Source organism: Rhea americana, unplaced genomic scaffold (genome assembly GCF_003343005.1).
Source record: "Rhea americana isolate MKP2758 unplaced genomic scaffold, rheAme1 scaffold_262, whole genome shotgun sequence".
Lineage (NCBI taxonomy): Eukaryota > Metazoa > Chordata > Aves > Rheiformes > Rheidae > Rhea > Rhea americana.
In genome coordinates this window covers 295,691-312,237 of record NW_028186382.1, presented here as the reverse complement: position 1 = coordinate 312,237, position 16,547 = coordinate 295,691, and the positions used below count along the sequence as shown (strand labels likewise).

The 16,547-nt window shown below is 42.7% G+C and overlaps 1 protein-coding gene across 1 annotated transcript in view; it reads right to left on the bottom strand.

Moving 5' to 3' along the window:
- Positions 1–16,547, bottom strand: part of PFDN1 (prefoldin subunit 1) — a 36,158-nt gene that overhangs the window by 10,703 nt on the left and 8,908 nt on the right. The window contains exon 3 of the mRNA XM_085307725.1: positions 8,143–8,227. Coding sequence (XP_085163851.1) covers positions 8,143–8,227 — 85 coding nt within the window. The remainder of the gene's footprint in view (positions 1–8,142; positions 8,228–16,547) is intronic.

Here is a 16,547-nt window from a genome sequence, read left to right as displayed (position 1 = left end):
AAAAAAAAAAAAACAGAGCAAAACCAAAAAAAAAAATCCTAAGAAAAGTTCAGAGATAAATCTATTTTGAAAGTATCTCTATAATTAGCTTCTAAAAGACTTTAAAGGTAATCAATCAACAGCCATATTAATTATTCTCCTGCCATTAAAATCTATGATTATTTACATAAAAAAACAAAGGTAGGGACAGTGAAAATATGGAACTGTGACAAATTTCAATTTCTCCCTCCACAAAGCCTTTGCTCTCTCAGCTAGGGTGTGTGCTTCTTTTGCAGTCTGTGGTGCAGTGAGGACTAACAAAGAATTACTAATTAATTCCCTATTTGCTTTGAGAGTTGAAAAACTTGTTGCTACGAAGGAATCCTCCAAATGAAAGCTCCAGCCTTGTAAATGAATATTCATACAAAAGTGATGTTATAAATACAAGTAATTCCACCAAAATCAGCATCGCCTACAACCACTTCTTACAAAAATTTGATGAGATACTAGATTTTGCATAAGACACCCCAGATGTGAGTCATGGCAGATCCTCTCAGAGAGCTGGAATTGAAACCCCTCTTAAACGTGATGATTCTCTTCTTTCTGTCCCTATGAAGTTACAACTTAATGTTTTGTAATCAGTGACCTGTGCACTATTTAAGAAGTATGTCCTATGTTAAGGAACTTTCCACAAGGAACATACTTTTTTGATTTTAGTTTAAGGCTTATAAACCTAACATTGGAATCAAGACCAGCATGAAAAAAGATGCACCTTCTTTCTTGCAATTACTAAAGAGCAGTTGTTCCCTTGACGAGCTGCAAGGCTCTAACCGCACAGAATCAAATTTCAGTTATTCGGGTAAGAGGGAGGTGATGTGATCTGGATAAAAGAAAAGCAGTTAATACAAAATACATTGAAGTGAGGCAGTAAGAAAACAATTCTCTTACTATCTTCACTTTTCACAAATAATGAGATGGACTGTGAAGCTGTAAACAAAGAAAGAAAATTAAGTCAGTCTGACTCATCCACAGCCTTGAAAGCAAGGAATAAGGCCTGCTCTTCATGTTACCATCAGCAGAGTCAATTTAAGGGGCAAAAGGAATCAGTGCAGTATTAACTAAACCCCAAATCTTAGAGTATTTACTTCAAATTTGTATGGTCCCAAAGTCAGAGAGCTTCTCCAGAAAGAATGTTTTTGCCCCAATAGTGTTAACTCTCTTTGTCTGTTAATTTGTCCAGCTTTTTACAGAATCTCAGAATGGCTGAGATTGGAAGGAACCTTTAAAGATCATCTATTCAAACCCCCCTGCTCAAGCAGGGTCACTAAGCATGTTGCCCAGAACCCTGTCCAGGCAGTTTTTGACTATCTCCAAGGATAAAGACTCCACAGCTTCTCTGGGCAACCTCTGATTCTCTTTGTGTGCATTGCCTCTTGTYCTACTGCTGGGCACCACTGAAAGAGTCCGGCCCCATCTTCTTTACACCCTCCCTTCAGATATTTAAGCRCAGTCATAAGACCCCTCCCTTCTCTTCTGCAGGGTGAACAGTCACAGTTCTCTCACCCTTTCCTCACATGAGAGATGCTCTAGACCCTTAAGCATCTTAGTGGTCCTTTACTGCACTCAGTCCAGTAGCTTCATCTCTCTCTTCTACTGGGGAGCCTCGGACTGTACACAGTACTCCAGGTTTGGCCTCACCAGGGCGGAACAGAAGGGAACCATCATCTCCCTCAACCTCATGCAGCCCAGGATGCCACTGGCCTTCTTGGCCACAAGGCACACTGCTGGTTCAGCTCATTGTCAACCTGGACTTCCAGGTCCTTCTTTGCAGGGCTGCTCTCTAGCAGGTCAGCCCCCAGCCCATACTGGTGCATGGGATTATTCCTCCCCTGGTGCAGAACTCTGCACTTCCCTTTATTGAATTCCATGGGGCTCCTTTCTCTCCATCTCTCCAGCTTATCAAGGTCTATCTGAATGGCAGCACAGCCCTCTGCTGTATCAGCTACTCCTCCCAGTTTTGTATCTTCAGCAAACCTGCTGAGCGTGCACTTTGCCCCTTCCTCCAGGTCATTGATGAGTAGATTGAACAAGACTGGACCCAGGATTGACTCCTAGGGTACACAAGCAGGTACTAAACTTTGCACCRCTGATCACAACCCTCTGAGCTCTGCTCTTCAGCCAGTTCTCAGTCCACCTCCCTGACTACTCATATAGCCTGTTTCGTCATTTTATTATTTTTAAGATCAGTTTTCCTCATTTTATTATTTTTAAGACCCGTTTTCCTCATTGATCACTGTATTTTGCTGTTCAAAATTGGAGAATGGAGGTGTTTCTCCCGCAGCACAAGCAAGCCAGATCTACAGGAAAAACAATAAGCTTCAGCTACACTCTTCTTCAAAACCAGCACCTTTCTGCAGGGCAGACTCATGCTAACGGCTCTCTCTGTGCATCTCATGCTCTGCTCTTCTATGGAAGCACTCGTGGATGTAACAAGCTTAGGCAGGCACCAGGACCACCTATGTCATTAAAAAGCAAGCTAAGACTGCAGACTTGTCTTAGCCTGAAGAGCTGGCTCACTCACTTCAGGTCTCACTGAAAGCACAACCTCAGGCCTGGATMACAGAAATCAACACAGTCAAGGTGGACTACATTTTCCAGGATTACCACCAACCTTCTAAAGGGCACATGCAAGCCCAAAYGTTAATCCTACATGTGAAGTTCACTTCCATACTCTACCTGTGCCAACATCAGATGTCCAGCCTTCCTCTGCAGCAAGCAGAGGGAGAAGATATTTCCAGCAATGAGTAACCCTCTGGAAGTATTTACTATCTCTCTCAGCTGCGGAGAACATCTGGACTCCTGAATTGTATACAGTCAGGGAAGGATGGCCTAACTCCAGACCATGATTCGCTAGAGAGAAGGGAAGGGGATACGACTGCTCTGAATCCTCCAACACCTGATACTGTTATGGAAAGATGTTGGAAGAGACCAAAAAAAAATGAAGAGGAACTCAGTCTTYTCCCTAGCAATGCCCCAAACTTGCAAACCATATGTGCAGGGGAATTTTGCACTTGTTCCTGTATCGTGATTGCAGTCAAGGTCCCAAGTCGCAAGGAAATAGTGTCTAAACCTTGCTAGTCCTGCAACACTATTGCTAGTGCCAGCTTGGCTACTACATGAACAACAGTGGTAAAAGCATGTCAGCCTTCCTTAGGGCACACCAAACCATGAAGTCAAACCAGGGACTGAATATTTCTACACACACTTAGGATTCTCCTTAAAAGCATGCTTCCACGACACCACAGGTTTAAAATCATGTCCTAGGGATGTGCATATATGCTAGTGATGGAATGAGAGAAAAGCACACTCATCCAAAACAAAACTTGTTCTAGACTAAAGCACAGAGAGCTATTCTTGAGGCTTCCCCACTCCAAAGCAAACAGGAACATTCCTTATTCTCCCCTGTTTACTTGAGAAGCCCACCACGCATTCCTGGGCAGAGGCCTGTACCATGCAAACAATGGGATGAGAGCTTCTCTTCTACAAATCCTGGGAAGAAACTGGTCCAACTATGCGACAGCCTAACATTGCTACCTTCTAATGGTTGTTTAGTGGTCTGTAAAATCCACCACAAATCTCAAGAGACTTGTTTTCACATCATTAAAGCTACCCTCAGAATTGGCCTCCATGTTGACAGTTTCAACACAAAACTAAAGGACTGTCCAGAGAACTGCCACAGAAGCACAGCAGAGATGCACAGCCACATGGAGCAGGTATGCTTAAAAGCCATACCTGCTCAGAGAACAAGAAACTTGAAGTCTCAGGATCTGGCATTTCTCCTCAGCCACACCTTGACTGTTTAAATCTCTGTTCCCACAGGGTATAAGAAAACTGTTGTGGCAACCATCAGAGACTCACTGCTAGACTCATCAAGAAAAGGGGTGACACCATTATGCCTCAGGGCTGCAGCAAAGCCATTTTAAAGCTCCTAGAGAAGGAAGATTAGAGAAACAGAAGCTGCAGTACAAGCATGTTTATGTCTAGGCAGTACCAGAAAAGAACTCTGTTCTTAGTTCTGACATCTAATCATCACAAAGCACTCAAATACAGCAACATTTTAACTTTGCTACCAGAAAATAGCATTGCAGAACCATGTAAGACATGAAATGAGAAGCACATTGAAGTCTGAGAAAGAAAGGATTTATTTCTCCATCAAGACAATGAGAATAAAGAGAAGTTGGGCCTAGGATGAGACAGACTTTAAAGCTCTGTAGTCAGAGATTTAAAACAGAAATCCAGTTCAACAAGAAAGCAGCAGGTTGCTTTTGCCCTATTCATGAMGGAACTAAATTCAGTGGCACACGGTGGCCAGAGCTGCCCAGCATAGCTCCCCCCCACCACCTTATTTGTTATTTTTAGCAATTTAGTCTGACAACGCCTGACAACTAAACATGCCGAATATAGCAGGAGAGAGGGGGGATTATCAGATATTACCAGAGAAAACACACAGCAATAATCACTTTCTCCACCCCTAACAGAATCAATTTTCCACGTCTTTATAACATCACAGAGTTTTTTCTTTTTAAAAAAGGCACATTAAAACCAGAATCCATCTAGCCCTACAGTGGAAACGGATAACATTTCCTGAAACAAAGCATTGTTCCACCCCTCACATATCATGTTTCCTTAAAAACAAGGGAAGAAAAACATTACTTGGTTTTTCTCCTAATACTGCACAAACATTGCTGAGCTAAAAAGAGCCTATGCTCATCCCTTTAGAATGCTTTCAAAATAGATTTAACACACACCCCTCGTACAGTGAAACACAACAAGAATTTGATATTATCAGGACTGGAAAAATCCAATCGCTACTGCTAAGCAGGAAGCTTCCCATGTGAGCCTACACCATCAATCTCTGCAGTAGCCGAGAAGATTTTTGCAATCCTTGCTGGCACAGTCTTCAAGCAAGCGGGTGTATTTTGCGAGCAAGCCTAGGCAGTCTATTCAGATTCCAGAGGATTATGCACAAGTTGTGAAGAATGCTAAGTATATATATGCATTCACGGTACCTTTAACAAAAAGCAGAAAGGTACCTTGTTTTTTCTGCAGGTGACAGACTTGTTTACTTATGCACATCTCTACTCCTTTGGTGTTTTCGGGACCACAGCCACACAGTTCATCTCACGAAGCACACCGAATGCAAATTCCAGCCAAGTGTTCCTTTCAGTTCTGCACAAACACTGTTCTGGTTCTCCTGCTGCTCTGGGCTTTGCCATTTGATAAACAGCAGGGAAGAGCAGAATAGCAATATTGCATCCATTTTGTGCTGCTGCCATAAGAAAAGCAACGCACAGCTTAACAGCAAAGGAACCCAAGAGAGGGCAGTGAGAATAACTGAAATCATTCATTGCTGTGGAGACTGGCAGAGGAGGCAGAAAAGAAGCCTTTGAACCAAAAGCGAAGCCTGTTTTCAGATTTCCAAGTTCATTCAGACTGCTGTGAACTTCAAGAAACTCAACTCACACATCTGAGGCAGATTAAACTCCGTATTTTCAGGAATAGTCTGTATTCAGCTCTCTCCTTGCTACAGAAATGGATGGCTTTACAAGAGGGCTTAGCAATTGGTCCAGCTCTCTGACTTGTGCTCCTCTGGAAACAGGAGCAAGCTATCAGTGAGGGCATTTCTCAAATTCAGGTCTGTATCAAAAAAATACATATTTCACAGAGCCTTGGCAAAAGCTCTGTAACAGGACTGCATAACTGTGTCAGCTCACATTACAAGAGCAACCAGATCAGCCACACTGCATGGAGACCAGAGCATTACACTGATCGTCTTGGTTCAACTATGCAAAGTAAGCTAAATGAGTAAGAACTAAGGTAGTTAACCATGTAAAACATAAACCCAAGCTTTAAAATCTTTCCAGCTTTAATAAYTGATAGAGACATTTTAACCTGACTATCTTGGCCTGATATTTAACAATGATGTAGTGGAAGAACAAGGTCACAAAAGTTTCACATTCTTTCCTGCTTCTGTCACAACTTGTTTTCAGGACAGCAAAATCCCCCTACTTCTTTGATAAGTACTCTCTAACTTGGACTCAGGTACTTCCCCTGAAGTCTTAGTTTCCAGGAGCTGTCAGTCTAAGAGCTTGTCTTCTTCCCATGGGGAATGCCAAGGCTAAGGAACATGGTTCTCTCAAATCTGCCAGCCAGCTGGAAACAGAATAATTAAAAGGTAGACTTGAACGTTAATTTAAAGCTAATTGTTGAAAGTTTTTGGCAATCTAAGCCCTATAATCTACGGTTAAAAAGAAAAAGCAATCCAATGGCAGCCACCTTCCCACCGCCCCCCCCCCCAACACACCTTCTGAGATGGTCACATTGCTGGGAACTTCAATTCAGTGGCAACAACCATAGACCCAAAGCAACAGGGATATACAAAGCAGGAAAAAAAACAAAATCAAATCAAAACAAAACAAAAAAGCCACCACCACTGTGAAGCAGCCAGCTCCGAGGTTTTGTGCAAGAATGGCAAAGGTTATAATTTGGAGGGAACTCCACCCATTCTGCTAAACTCAACAATCTGAAAGTTCAGGAGGTAAGATCCATTACCCACCAGGAATGGGAAGAAACTGAGATGCACAGCTGAAGGTCACAGTAGCTGAAAAGCTGACCACAGCCTCATGAAACTGGCACTCTGAGAGCCTAATGAGCAGTAAATAAAGGCTGTCAACCACATTCCCAACATTTCCAGCTCCAGAAAAGCTGCTATGACGCTCTCTAGCTCCAGTCATAGGGCTGACTCTATTCAAAGTCATCAACATCCAAGATGGCTCCAGCGTAACCAGGATACAATCACTTTAATCATATGAGCATAAAAACACCTGAGCCTTGCCTGCATTAGAGCTACCTGAAATATACGGCCTACCCATGGAATACTTGCTTTCCCTGTGTAGAGAAGGTTCTGGTAGCCAGAAACACAAAATCTCTTAGCACCTAACACAGAAAACATTGCATGCAACGCAACATATGGTGATGCTTTTGCCTTAGAGCTCTCCAGTCAAGTTGAGTTTTATGAGTTGGAGTTAAGTTTTAAGAAAATCATCTCTACTTTTGCTTTAGTGTAATCAGGAGACAACAAAAACGCAGCTATGCAGTCCTGTCAGAGTATGGACTTCGCACCACTACTTTTTTGTCCCTAGTTACCTGATCTGCATCCACCTTCTCCGAAACACTAATGTATTAGGTAGGCAGCTCAACTCAACTCAGTCTTTGTTTTCTCCATCATTCTCCAAAATTACGGAACAGGGTTTGTAAAAGTTCTATTCTAAGGGCATTAAGAAAAAAATATAACACTAACAGCCTTGAAAAAGTACGTTCTGAATGCCCCTCCAAAGAACTGTAAACTGTACATGTAACCACTAGAAGATAGTCAAGATTCACTAGATAACTTGTTTGAGCAGCTGGAACTTGCACAGGGAGTGCTTTGTATTTCCTAGATACTCTTTTCTCCCTCAAATATTCCAGCTAGATAAACAAAAGAACACGGAAGTGCTCTGACCACAACATTAGAACAAAGTCCCATCTCCCCCAGTATCCTGTCTTCAACAGCAGCCACAAGCGGATGTCGAGGGTACAGTGTAAGAACAGTGCAGGCATATATGGTACTTCCTCCTAACGCTTTCCCAGCCTCCAGACATTTTTAGCTCAGGGACTTCCCAAGCAGGATGCAATTTCTACATATTTGGTAATTCTCAATGGATTTCTCTTCCATGAATTTGCACAGTTGACTTGAATCAGTGTAAATTTTCAGTATCCACAGCACTGGGATGGAGTTTTGTGTTACCTACCTGCTGCAAAGAACCATTTAGTTTTAAACTTGGCTTTTACTAGTCTCATTGGAGCTCCTCATCTCCAGTTTTCATATCAGGACACGGAGTGAACAATCAATCCCTATTCACTTTCTCCGTATCACTCACAAGCTTGCAGATATAGTAAAAAAACCAAGTGACATGAATTACTTGCAGATTACTTTTAACAGCCCCTACATTCCCCTAGTTATGAACCTTCAGAATGAAAAGTACCAGATAAAAATAGTATCTTGTTGACCTTCTATGTTCTATTTTCATCATCATTATTTCCCCCCCCCAAAAAAAAACTTACCTCTAATTCCTTAATTTTCTCTTCTGCTATTCTCTGTTTTTCTAAGAGCTGATTATGAATCACTCCTTTAGACTGAAGAATAAACCTACAAGTAAAAAAGAAGAGACAGACAACTGTTGGATTCTTTACATCTAACTATTGTACATCTAACTGCTCACCAAGTTAAACTATAATGACTTTTGCAAGTATTTACTCTCAGTGTGCATGTTCTGGACAGAGACAGAAGAAACAACTATGACTGATGACTCAAAATGCTCAGAAAATCAGCTAGAGAATAGTGGTTATGAGCTATTAAAGGACAATATAGTTATTAACTAACCCAAACAAAACTCTCTGTTGTTAAAATAACAGACTTCAGGTTTTCTTTCCATTCCTCATCTTTGCAATATTACCAGTCTTCCATGATCATTATTAACATTTGAAAAAGATATACTGTATATCACAGACACACTGTGATGCAAGGCATACATGATGCAAGCAGTCAGACAACACAACTAAGGGAATTGCTATGCCACTGGGCTAGCCTTTAAGGCTTGCTCATTAATTTCACTCATTATTTTGGAGGAAGAAAACAGATGCACAGAGATTTCCATCCATGATTCAGAGTCATTGAATACTTTGACACATACAATTTTTTGAAAGCAGTTCTTCCGTATAGCTAGCAAAGGAGAATCTGTCTCATCAGATACCAGTCAAAAGGTCTCTATCTGTGAATAGTATGTAGTCAAGAAGGGACCTCTCAACATTTGAGACCCATACATTACTGTTTCAGTGCTCACAAATTAAATATACTTGTGTAATAAAAAACAATACTTGCTATAGACTCTGTTGCTTTTACTACAGATAAAGGTAGGTGAACCATAACTGAGCCATCACAGCTCTCACTGTTTAGGGTTTGGCTTTAGTATGTGTCCTCAGTAATTTCCAAATTCTTGTACTTTCTAAGTCCAGAGAGTTTTTCTGTGGGGTGGGAAGTGGTTGTTTTTAACTGGAATTGCAGTCACTGKTTTCAATTTTTTTTTTCCTCAATTGCCAACAAAGAGATTTGTAAGATACTTCACAACATCTCAGTCAAAGCAATCCTGCTAGACGGCATGCAAAAGCAGTCTCATTTGCTCAGAAGAGCCTTTGAAGGGATAACAGCATCCAAATAAGTTCTCAGTACATGGCTCTGGCATCCCACACAGAGGTAAAGGACAAAAAAGTTCAAATAAATTTTAGAAACCCTCCACAGTCGCCCTTCGTCCTCCCAGACACAAAGAATGCACAAGCTGCAGATTAGCCCCTTCCCTAACGTCCCCCAGAGGGATTTAAAAGGAGCCTCCAGAGCCTGCACAGGTCATACCAATGAGTTTCCTCCAGCACTAACTAGTGTCTGGGTCAATGTCTGTGCCAGGTGACAAAAGTTCATGTTTGAACAGTCAAAATGAACAGCTTTAGACAGGGCAGAGTCAGACTGCATTCCCTGTCGACTACACAAAAGTCTGAAATCAACTTGTAGTACCATCTCCCATGACAAATGATATTATTAATGTGGTGATATTATTTACTCAGGGCCTGGAAGGTGCTCTTTGAACACAAATGGGTATCTATTGCTTGGCTCGAAAGCCAGCATACTCTGCATCAGCAATGCAAAAGCCAAAAGGAAAACTGTCTGCCATGTCCATTTCTGAAACGCATGGGAGTAGAACTGTGGTTAATTATAACAGGCTGCCAATTAACACTCTCTTCAGTGCTTCTATTAACTGCATTTAGCAATCCCTCCTCCTTCTCCCACTTCCCCCCACCCCGATTCTGATCTACCTTCTCTTTTCCACAGTAATTTGCACTGTTTCTCTTTGTAATTTCCCCAAATCTTTCCTCAATTCTTTCCAGTTTCTTTCAGATCATGCTTAGTCCTGGTATCATCTTTGTTCTCATATTTATTCCTGTTCTTAACATCATTGCTCACTCATTCTTTTTTTCTTCAATCCCTTCCCTTGAAATAGATGCCCCTACAATCCACTTTCATAGAGCGGTAACATTTTGCTGGTCCCAGCACGTGCCAGTCTGCTGAAACAAAACACAGGTTTTGCCTGGCCTTGTGTCCATGCCCACTCTTCCAGGGGTTTCTACTTACGTTTCTACTAGATGCAGACCTAAATCCAGTTGGGGGTGGGGGGGACTGCTTTTCAGAACGCTGCAAGGTGCCCTTAGAAAACAGATTGCCAATCCTTTCCCACAAATCATCAATCCTTTCCCACAAATCCCACCAACTGCTGTCCCAATACAGAAATCACAGAATCAGTAAGGTTGGAAGGGACCTCAGGAGATCACCTAGTCCAACCTCCCAAAGATTTCCTGGTTCTGGTTCATGCTGGGGCTTGAACTCAGGACCTTCAGCACATAAAGCAGATGTGATAACCACTACACTATTCCCCTACCCCTTCATGTGCATGTGCAGAACATGTAGAAACATGTTTCCTTAAGACTTTAAGATTGCAGGGGGGGGAGCAGGGGGAGAAGGGAATACTTCTCCAATACTTTCCCATTTGCATCCACAAACCATATAGCAATACTCACAACCTTGGCTTCACCGATGCCCCCTAGTCTAAATAATAGCATTAAAAAAAAAAAAACATGATTTTGATCATTTTTCCTTTTTCCCTGTAACTTGAGAGATCTCCGATGATCTACACAGCACTGAAGTGATCTCTGCAAGCTTAGAAACACTGCAGGGCACTGGGGCACTCCGAATGAGTAAGTCACTGATTTAACTTCTATTCTGCAAATGTCAACAGCAGTCATCTGGGAAAATATCCTCCCTCCCACCCTTCCGCAACGCTCTAATGGACGTGCGACAGCAAATTAAAAAGGGACGGCTGAAGTCAGCRCTGACAAGACTCATGTGGGCAGCTTGGGACAAATGCTACAACCCTTATTTTATTTGCCATAAAATAGCGTACTGGAATGGGTGGCAGCCCACAAGCTGACTCAGAAGTAGATCCAAAGTCCCTGCCTGAGAGGGCAGCACCCTACAAAAAAGCTTGCATCAGTACCAGCACCCACTTTAATTTCCTGTCCCAAGACTGCCAAGTTCCCAACCTTACAGCTGCACATTGGCTCTTCTTACCGTCATGCAACCTGCCAAAGGCCGACTTCACCGAAGTTGAATCTGTAAAGCCAATGCCATAGTTAACTAATCAAATATGTGGCTTCACTTTACAACATGCTAAGGACTCAAAAAAACAGTGTTCTCTCCTCCAGCTTGAGATCATACAATAAAATCATAGAATCAGTGAGCTTGGAAGGGACCTCTGGAGATCATCTAGTCCAACCATCCTGCTCAAGCAGGGTCACCTACAGCATGTTAGACAGCGTTGCAGCCAAGCAGGCCTTGAATATCTCCAGAGAAGGAGACTCCACAGCCTCTCTGGGCAACCTCTTCCAGGGCTCTGTCTCTCTCACAGTGAAGAAATTCCCCCTCACATTCAGGCAGAACTTTCTGTACTTCAATTTCTGCCCATTGCCTCTTGTCCTGTCACATGGGACAACCGAAAGGAGCTCCACGTCTCTCTGGCACTAGCGAGCCCAGAACTGGACATGGTACTCAAGATGAGGCCTCCCCAGGGCTGAGTAGTGGGGTGGGATCACCTCCCTTGACCTGCTGGCAACACTCTTCCTAATGCACCCAAGGACACCATTGGCCTTCCTGGCCACAAGGGCACATTGCTGGCTCATGGTCAACTTGTCATCCACCAGCACTCCCAGGTCCCTCTCTGCAGAGCTGCTCTCCAGCAGGTCAGCCCCCAGCTTGTACTGATGCTGAGGGTTATCGCTCCCTAGGTGCAGGACTCTGCACTTGCCCTTGTTGAACCTCAGGAGGTTCCTCTCCACCCAACTCTCCAGCCTCTCCACATCCCTCTGAATGGCAGCACAGCCCTCTGGTGTGTCAGCCACTCCTCTCAGGTTGTTATCACCAGCAAACTTGCTGAGGAGGCACTCTGTCCCCTCATCCAGGTCATTGATGAAAAGGTTGAACAGGATGGGRCCCAGTACTGAGCCCTGGGAGACACCACTAGCCACAGGCCTCCAACTAGACTCCACACCACTGATGACGACCCTCTGAGCTCTGCCTTTCAGCCAGTTCTCAATCCACCTCACTGTCCACTGGTCTAACCCACGCTTCCTGAGCTTATCTAGGAGGATGTTATGGGAGACAGTGTCAAAAGCCTTGCTGAAGTCAAGGTACACAATGTCCACTGCTCTCCCCTCATCTACCCAGCCAGTCATTCCATCGTAGAAGGCTATCAGATTGGTTAAGCAGGATTTCCYCTTGRTGAATCCMTGCTGGCTACTCCTGATCACCTYCTTYTCCTCCRTATGCCTGGAGATGACATCCAGAATGAGCTGTTGCATCATCTTTCCAGGGATGGAGGTGAGGCTGACCGGCCTGTAGCTCCCTGGGTCCTCCTCCTTGCCCTTCTTGAAGTCTGGAGTGACACTGGCTTTCTTCCAGTCCTCAGGGAGCTCTCCAGTTCTCTAGGACTTTTCAAAGTTGATGGAGAGTGTCCTGTCAACAACATTCGCCAGCTCCCTCAGTACCCGTGGGTGCATCCCATCCGGGCCCACRGATTTGTGGATGTCTAGYCTGYCCAGAAGGTCTCTAATCCTATCCTCCTCAACCAAAGGAAAGTCTTCCCTTCTCTGGACTTTCTCCCTCACGTCCAAGCTCTGGGGTTCTTGAGAGCTGCCTTTAGCAGTGAAGGCTGAAGCAAAGAAGGCATTCAGTAATTCTGCCTTCTCTGTATCCTTTGTCACCAGGGCCCCCACCCTGTGACAGTAGTCAGTAGTGGGCCCACATTTTCCCTAGTCCCTGGGAACAAAAACAGAGTACAAGGAAATTAAAAGAGAAACCTCACTCTAAATACTTGTTTCTATTTTATTCCCTGCAGCCCTCTGCTAGCTCCACATCAGATTTTTTATTTCTCTTAGAGCAAGTGATTTACACTCTCTTTATGAGACTAGTTGCTTGTTTCCATCTGAAAATATCTCTGACCCCTTCCCGATTTTCAGTTTGTAGATATGATGCCCCATTTGTTAGATGTTTATACAGCACTCCCTTACACTCTGGCCAAAACGGTCTTCAGGCTCTAGTTACACTAGTCAGCAATGCTATTAACTTTGTCATCCGTTTGCTCCTTTGTATCACATGTACACACCCACAAAGGGCTGTTCATAGAGGGTAAGTAATTCCATAACTCAGTTTGTTTATACCAAAATGTAACTGTTTATTTGACTTTAAAGCATAATACTAGATACTGAAATATTCATCTGCTAAGAAATGAGGTTATGGAGCACATATTGCTCCACATATGGAGCAAATGAGGTTATGTTCAGCACAAGCCAGCCTGGTACTATGACATGCAAGTTACTACAGGCGGAGCCACAGTGATGCCCACAGTTAAGATTTTCCATCAAGAGCCCCTGTTTTAAATTGCTTACAACTTCAACCTTACAGCTGAAACTTTCAGCATTAGGTATGTGTCCCAAATACAAGCACTTTGGCTGCTCTTCACCTTCTATTTAGGTAAGATGGTTCAGGTATTTCTAAGAATGAGAAAAGAAACAGGCCGATTGCCAACAGTTTTATATATAATTTTGCTACCATTTCTTTGGAAAGCTTTATAGCTTCTAGATTCTGAAGTAACAACTTGAGTCATGTCTTACCTTCATAGGGAGCTGTTCACAACAGATCGGTAGGAACCAGCACTGGGCATTTTGCTCAGRAAAGCACTTTAGAAGTTAGACCAGAGCCTGGATGCTCTAACTGCCCTGAATACACCTGCCCCATGGACCAGGCTAAGTCAGTCCCGGGCTTGGGCCGGCACCAACAGYTAGCTATCACGTCCTCTGACAGCAAAACAAATATTAAAATCAGCAGGGAAGAAGTCACAGAGCAGGCCACAGGGTTTCTTCTGGCCAATTTGCAACATCCCACTTCAGGTCACTTTGATTGCTGCAGGAACCTGTGTGAGGTGCCCAGGAAATCTTAACTTTCCCACTGCCTGATGTTAATATATATATCCTCTGCCTAACCTCAAAGAGAAGCAGTTTTACAGGTGGGAAAGCTCCAGTATTATTTTGCCGAATGACAGAGCTAAAAATCTGTTCAGTTCGGCTCCCAGTTCACACAAGGGTCACAATAACTTCAGCTTTACAGACCATCGAGTTCGGGAAATTGCATGCCAAAGTGTAAATTAAAATATCGAAAAGAAAAACTAACACCTCTGTACAAAGCCTTAAGATTCTTTTAACACATTTTTTATAGTTAAAAAAAATGCTGTTAAGTGTTATAACGCAGCACAGCCATTTAGATTTTATATATTGCTTCTTGAAAGCAAGCATTTCTATTAGACTACTCCATGTGAAAAGTTCCGCTAAGCCCAGTCATGCCCTTATCTATTTAAAGATGCTTTTTAATTCTGAACTTGCACTGCTCTTCAAGCTTTGAGCATACTCAGTAGGGGATTAATGCATTTTAAGTACTGTTCAAAGCCAATGGAAGAGAGGCTTCCAACGAGCTGATCCCCAAGCAATCTAGCTTGATTGGAACAGAAGCCAGCTGTTCGTGACTACAAGCACCCAAAAAGCCCCCTCCGCTTTCCTAGGGTCTTGCCTACACTTCAAAAAATTATTCCCTAGGCACTTCATAACAGGCACTACTTACACCCCTAGCAGATTCCACTTTTAGTCATCCCAGTTGAATTATCCAGTTCCAAGCAAGGCAAACAATCAAAATATATACATAAAAAAGTAAATCCATGACTAACTATAATTTGTGCTGCCAACACTCGTGTCTAAGAGTTTCATATTTTTCAGTCTGATTTTGAATTTCTCATTCAACAGATCACATCCCTTGGCCAGAGCTTCTGAAGCAGCTTACTTGGAGTGGATTAGTTGAAGCCATTCCTATGTTTCCTTTTATTTTAGTGGCCAGTTGTCTCATTGGGACATTCTCAATATAGCTAAACATAAGTATTTTTCCCTCCCCAATTAGCACATACCTTAAAGCAAAACAAATCCTACAGACTATGTTGGGAGGATTATATACAAATGCATCTTACAAGCAGTAGCTTGTAACATGTCATTTTACTACTGCACTCAGAGCTAGATCTGCATCAGGTCTAAAGACGTGTTTGAGAAGGAGGCATATCTATTGAAGTGTGCTGGCAGTAACCCAGTGGGGAGCAATACCTGTGCACACCAAGCCCGACAGCCCTGGAGCACAACCAGAGAGCAGGATTAACAGCACTGGAAGCGTTCCAGATTGAGCCTTAAGTAGGCTACAACAAAGGTAACTTTTACTCAGATGGCTGTGTAAGCCATAAATCTATTTACCGTAAGGAGCTAAAGGAAAAGAAAGAAAAATTGCGATACTCTTTGCTTCCTCAAAACTCCCCAAGATCTGACCCAGCACATACCCCTTGCCCAGCTGAGGGTCAACAGTTTTTGTTCTGCATCTGAGGCGATGTTTACATTGAGCCTTTGCTTTTTTTTTTTTTGCTTTTTTTTTTTTTGGGGGGGGGGTGGAGGGGGAAGGGTATCTGTCAATAGCTACAGCATATTACATTACCCCACACCAAGATAGCAACACATCTTGCAAACAGCAGTTTCTGCATTGCCAGACACTTAACTAGATGGTAGATTTATACCATTGTTCATACTTGGTTCTTTAAAAAGAGAAAGCAGGAATACACCTTTTAAGTTTGTATTAAATATAGTGCAACCAAAAATAATGAGATAGTACTGCGATCAGCTTTTAAAGGGCATCACATGTTCTTTTTGAAGACTCATTCAAGATAAATGGAATTAAGAGAAGAAAAAAAGAAAAGGAGCAAATGTCTGCTCTTTAATAAACAGGAATAAAACATAAACATTTGGGATTCAAACCACGTGAGGAAAGCAATGCAAATATGACTGACTGTGKTTTACAAACACACAAGCTACAATCATAGCTTTTCCTCACCTTTTCTCTAATGATTTTCTCTTGTTTCCATTTTACTGCAATTTTTAATATGTCGCAATGATGACCTGTTTAAGCAAAGCAAAGTCAAATGACTACAGCCTGTCTACTAGGGTATGTACTTCTGATGGATTTTTGCAGCTTATTTTGCACTAAACTTGAAAGTTGCAAGCTGCAGAAAACAGAAATAATACTTCTGATAACAGGAAGTCACGATTCATTTCTAAAGTCCGCAGTACTTCCAAGAATTAGCCACGAATTCCTAAGGAAGAATAGCTCTTAAAATATACATATATACGTGCACATATACAAGCACATATGCACGCACCCCTCAAATGCACAGGCGTTTAGGGGAAACCTAGCAAGCAGAAGTTAGTCTGAGCACCTGGTCAACTAATCC